Consider the following 5898-nt stretch of genomic DNA (forward strand, 5'->3'; position numbering starts at 1 on the left):
ATCCTGTCTCTACTAAAAATACAAAAATTAGCTGGGCGTGGTGGTGTGTGTCTGTAATCCCAGCTACTTGGGAGGCTGAGGCAGGAGAATTACTTGAACCCGAGAGGCGGAGGTTGCAGTGAGCCGAGATCGCGTCATTGCACTGCAGTTTGGGCAACGAGAGCAAGACTCCGTCTCAAAAAAAAAAAAAAAAAGAAACAGTATTTCCCTTCAGTCATAATAAGGGGCTGAGTTTTGCCAGTTGGCTTTGGTAATCTATGGATTGTCACAAAGGAGTGTTCTAGAAATTTAGTCTTAATCAAATAGAAAATGTCTTAGTGACTGTAGGCGGAATTTCTCTTAGACACAAAATAATCTTCCCCTTCCAAACCTGACATTCTTTAACCCATGTATATGTACTTTTTTAGACCATGTAAGCAGTTACTGATAGAGGTTTTTTCTTGTAGAAATTTCAAGTGTTGAAAGTAGACCAGTTGCTGTGGCTCATGCCTGTAATTCCAGCACTTGGGAGGCTGAGGTGGGCAGATTGCTTGAGCCCAGGAGCTCGAGACCAGCCAGGGCACCATGGTGAAACCCCATCTCTACAGAAAATAAAGTAGGTGGCCATGGTGGCACACGCCTGTTGTCCCAGCTGTTTGATAGTCTGAGGTGGGAGGGTTCACTTGAGCTCCAGGAGGTGGAGGCTGCAGTGAGCCGAGATCACACCACCATACTCCAGCCTCGGTAACAGAGCGAGACCTATCTCAAAAAAAAGAAAGTGGCTAGTCTTTGCTACTTTTGTGCAGAAGGGTACAGAAAACAAACTTCTTTTTGTTCACTGTTTTCTTATGTAAGCAAGAAAATTCTCTTTCTCTTTCTCTTTTTCTTGCTTTCTTGCTTTACTTTGCTTTTCTTTCTTTCTCTCTCTTTCTCTCTCTCTCTCTTTCTTTCTTTCTGTCTGTCTTTCTGTCTGTCTTTCTTTCTGTCTTACAATCTCTGTCACCCAGGCTGGAGTGCATTGGCTCAATCTCGGCTCACTGCAACTCTGTCTCTCAGGTTCAAGCAATTCTCATGCCTCAGCCTCTCGAGTAGCTGAGATTACAGGCGCCTACCACCACACCTGAGTAATTTTGTATTTTTAGTAGAGATGGGGTTTCACTGTGTTGCACTCCAGACGGGGTGACAGAGTGAGACTCTGCCTCAAAAAACAAAAACAAACAAAAAAGAATTAGTTCTTTCCTTTAATAAACTGAGAACCTCTGTTTATTGTATACTCTTGGATATTACTTATCTTCCTCCCCCAATCCTACAACTATTTCATTTGACTCGCCGATGAACGTGTTATTGTGGTATACTGGCATCTGAAAGAATTATGAGGGAATTAAACTATGTAGCCTTTATTAATGAATGATTCTTTCACAGGCAGTCTGGGCTCTTGGCAACATTGCTGGAGATAGTACCATGTGCAGGGACTATGTCTTAGACTGCAATATCCTTCCCCCTCTTTTGCAGTAAGTTTCTTCTTCCTTCTTCCTTTTTGAGAATAAAAATGTAAGAGATTCCTCAGAAAGCATTACATCTTTGGAAATCATTTTGGATTTTCTAGTGTTATTTTTTATTCCAGATATTTTCTTGTATAGATCATTTCCTCCAGCACCCTATCTTTTTCCGTGCCAAAATTCTGAATTACTTGCATCAGAATTAATGAAGTTTTAATGTTTTGGAGAAAAGCTGTCTGAAGACATCTCTTTATCAAAAGTATTATTTAGTATTTATGTCATCAGATAATCACTGTCTGTTATATAGTTTACCATTGTACCATCGTGCTTGTAGGTTATTTTCAAAGCAAAACCGCCTGACCATGACCCGGAATGCAGTATGGGCTTTGTCTAATCTCTGTAGAGGGAAAAGTCCACCTCCAGAATTTGCAAAGGTAAGGACTATGCTTTTGGGACACTGGCAGAAAAAATACAATTAAAAGAATATAGCAACCAATAGTAAGGTGAACAGAAAGATAATTTTTGTTAAAATTTAAAATGTTAGAATTTTATCTGTTTTCAGACAAACAGTGTTGTTTTTGTTGGTTCTCTTTATTATTTAAAAAGCAAATTTAAAGCATAACTTGAAGGTGCACATTTACGAAGGGACTGCAAATAAAGCATAGCATGAAGGAAGAATTTGTAAAGCTTATTGAAATTAGGCTGCATACAATTAGTATACTGTATTAAGAGACTATCCTTTCAGTTCTCTTAAAACAGTGGTTCTCAAAGTGTGATCTGTGAGTTCTCTGGGAGTCCATGAGATTCTTTTTTTTTTTTCAACAGGTTTTTGGGGAACAGGTGGTGTTTAGGTACATGAGTTACTTGTTGAGTGGTGATTTCTGATATTTTGGTGCACCCATCACCCAAGCAGTATATACTGTATCCAGTGTGGAGTCTTTCATTTCTCACCCACCTCCAATCCTTTCTCCCTGAGTCCCCAAAGTCTATTGTATCATTCTTACGCTTTTGTGTCCTCATAGCTTAGCTCCCACTTAATGAATGAGAACATCTGATGTTTGGTTTTCCAGTCCTGAGTTACTTTACTTAGAATAATGGTCTCCAGTTCGATCCAGGTTGCTGCAAATGCCATTGTTTCGTTCCTTTTTATGGCTGAGTAGTAGTCTATGGTATATATATCACATTTTCTTTATCTACTTGTTGATTGATGGGCATTTGGGCTGGTTCTGTGCATTTGCAATTGTGAATTGTGCTGCTCTAACCCTGTGTGTACAAGTATCTTTTTCGTATAATGACTTCTTTTCCTCTGGGTAGATACCCAGGAATAGGATTGGGCATCAAATGGTAGATATACTTTTAGTTCTTTAAGGAATCTCCACACTGTTTTCCATAGTGGTTTTACTGGTTTACACTTCCAGCAACAGTGTAAAAGTGTTCCCTTTTCACCACATTCATGCCAACGTCTATTTTTCTTGTTTGTTTGTTTTTTGGTTTTTTGAGACAGTTTTGCTCTTATTGCCCAGGCTTATAGTGCACTGGTACGGTCTCGGCACACTGCAACCTCCACCTCCTGGGTTCAAGTGATACTCCTGCCTCAGCTTCCCGAATAGCTGGGATTACAGGCGCACCACCACGTCCAGCTAATTTTTGTATTTTTAGTAGAGACGGGGTTTCACCATCTTGGCCAGGTTGGTCTTGAACTCCTGACCTCAGGTGATCCACCCACCTCAGCCTCCCAGAGTGCTGGGATTACAGGCATGAGCCACCGTGCCTGGCTGCATTTTTTAATATGTTTATTGGCTGTTTGTATATCTTCTTTTGAGAATTGGCTGTTTGTGTCCTTAGCCCACTTTTTGATGGGATTGTTTTTGTTAGATTTGAATTTCTTGATGGGATTGTTTTTGTTAGATTTGAATTTCTTGCAGATTCTGGATATTAAACGGGTTTTTTTGTAGTTGTTTTTAATTGGGAATCATATTTCACTGAATTCATCTTAAAACCTTAGCATTTCTGGTCTATAACAAAGTATCTGAAATACAGAATTTTATAGCTTTCGCATTTGTGAAAGTTCCTTTACCTATTTAGTCCACAAAGAATGTGTTTTGACAGGGAATCTCACTCCAAGAATTGATGTATATAAAACTTTGCTCTCTGAAATTATTTTCCTTGGGCTTTGACTACAGATTAGTGCAAGATCACTGACAACATTGCCAAAGATGGAAATGCCACTTAGGTACTTGCTGCTTCATCTTTAGAAGAGCAAATCACCCTAGAAGTCACCAAGTATATGCCTGGTTGCTTTCTTGAGTATCTCACCTCACTTCTGGCTTTAGGCTATTAAATTTCATAATCATCATTTTCCTTTTACAGGTTTCTCCATGTCTGAATGTGCTTTCCTGGTTGCTGTTTGTCAGTGACACTGATGTACTGGCTGATGCCTGCTGGGCCCTCTCATATCTATCAGATGGACCCAATGATAAAATTCAAGCAGTCATCGATGCGGGAGTATGTAGGAGACTTGTGGAACTGCTGATGTAAGATATCTTTTAGAAAGTGTGTCCACTTTTTTTCCCTTGGTACTAGTTTTCTAGCTGCTAATACTTAAATATTAATTGATTATACATGATAATTGATTTATTGTGGTTTGGGCTACTGTTTTTGTTACTTGTTTATGTTGATGTCAGATCCGTTTGTCTTGTTTTATTGAGGTTTATAGAGAACCTCTTACTCCTCTGCTGTTAGCAGACCTTTGGCAGAAACATTGGGAAAACTCCGATATGTGTAGTTGCAGGCTCGTACTGGATGACCTGAGATCAACCACTGGACATCAGAAGGCATACTGCCACTAAAATAGTCATTCCTTATCTGTCTGTCTCATTTAGAGCTTATTTTAGACAAATATCAGAAATTGAATCTTTATTTTGCTTTATCATGTCTGTGATGCTTTTGATAACGAAGTGGAAAATTTACTCGTGACAAATAATATGAGACCGTAATAATCAAATTTTTAGATACTGCAGAAGAAAAAAATGAAAATGATAACATAATGGAGAAATGGTACAGTTACAAGCCATGGGAAATTCAAAGTAGAAAGTAGATGCAAGGAGACATTGTCTCGAACATGACATTTGGAATAGATTAGATAGTTATAATGTATTAATACAAAATACAAAACTCTGGGATTATAGCAGGCTACAGACCGGATGCAGATCAGTAATGTCGTGCTAATGTGAATTAATGGCAGTATGATGCTGCAGGAGTCTGAAGTACATCATTCAAAATCTGGGAAGTAATCCTTTGTATTCTTCAGTCACTAGACTACTATATATTTTAGCCATTTTTTTTTTTTGACTTTTTAAAAAAGTTCTAGGGTAAATGTGCACAACATGCAGGTTTGTTACATAGGTATACATACGTACCATGTTGATTTGCTGCACCCATTAACTTGTCATTTACGTTAGGTATTTCTCTTAATGCTATGCCTCTGCCTGCTCCCCACTCCACCACAGGCCCTGGTGTGTGATGTTCCCCACCCTGTGTCCAGGTGTTCTCATCATTCAGTTCCCGCCTATGAGTGAGAACATTCAGTGTTTGGTTTTCTGTCCTTGTGATAGTTTAGTCAGAATGATGGTTTCCAGCTTCATCCATGTCCCTGCAAAGGATATGAACTCATCCTTTTTTATGGCTGCATAGTATTGCATGGTGTATATGTGCCACATTTTCTCAATCCAGTCTATCATTGATGGACATTTGGGTTGGTTCCAAGTCTGTGCTATTGTGAATAGTGCTGCAATAAACATGCATGTGTCTTTGTTGTAGCATGATTTATAATCCTTTGGGTATATACCCAGTAATGGGATCACTGGGTCAAATAGTATTTCTTGTTCTAGATCCTTGAGGAATCGCCACACTGTCTTCCACAATGGTTGAACTAATTTACACTCACCAACAGTGTAAAAGTGTTCCTATTTCTTCACATCCTCTCCAGCATCTCTTGTTTCCTGACTTTTTAATGATTGCCATTCTAACTGACATGAGATAGTATCTCATTGTGGTTTTGATTTGCATTTTTCTGATGACCAGTGATCATGAGCATTTTTTCATGTGTCTGTTGGCTGCATAAAAGTCTTTTATGAGAAGTGTCTCTTTATATCCTTTGCCCACTTTTTGAGGGGTTGTTTTTTCTTGTAAATTAATTTAATTTCTTTGTAGATTCTGGATATTAGCCCTTTGTCATAGGAATGCTTGTGATTTTTGCCCATTGATTTTGTATCCTGAGACTTTGCTGAAGTTGCTTATCAGCTTAAGGAGATTTTGGGCTGAGACGATGGGGTTTTCTAAATATACAATCATGTCATCTGCAACTAGGGACAATTTGACTTCCCCTTTTCCTAATTGAATACTCTTTATTTCTTTCTCT

The 5898-nt window shown here is 38.8% G+C and overlaps 1 protein-coding gene across 1 annotated transcript in view; it reads left to right on the forward strand.

The window, feature by feature from the left end:
• Positions 1 to 5898, forward strand: part of KPNA1 (karyopherin alpha 1 (importin alpha 5)) — a 76906-nt gene that overhangs the window by 45619 nt on the left and 25389 nt on the right. Inside the window, exons 6-8 of the mRNA XM_011971570.1 lie at positions 1402 to 1490; positions 1813 to 1912; positions 3849 to 4012. Of these exons, the coding sequence (XP_011826960.1) occupies positions 1402 to 1490; positions 1813 to 1912; positions 3849 to 4012 (353 nt within the window). The remainder of the gene's footprint in view (positions 1 to 1401; positions 1491 to 1812; positions 1913 to 3848; positions 4013 to 5898) is intronic.

This window comes from Mandrillus leucophaeus, unplaced genomic scaffold (assembly GCF_000951045.1).
Source record: "Mandrillus leucophaeus isolate KB7577 unplaced genomic scaffold, Mleu.le_1.0 Scaffold123, whole genome shotgun sequence".
NCBI lineage: Eukaryota > Metazoa > Chordata > Mammalia > Primates > Cercopithecidae > Mandrillus > Mandrillus leucophaeus.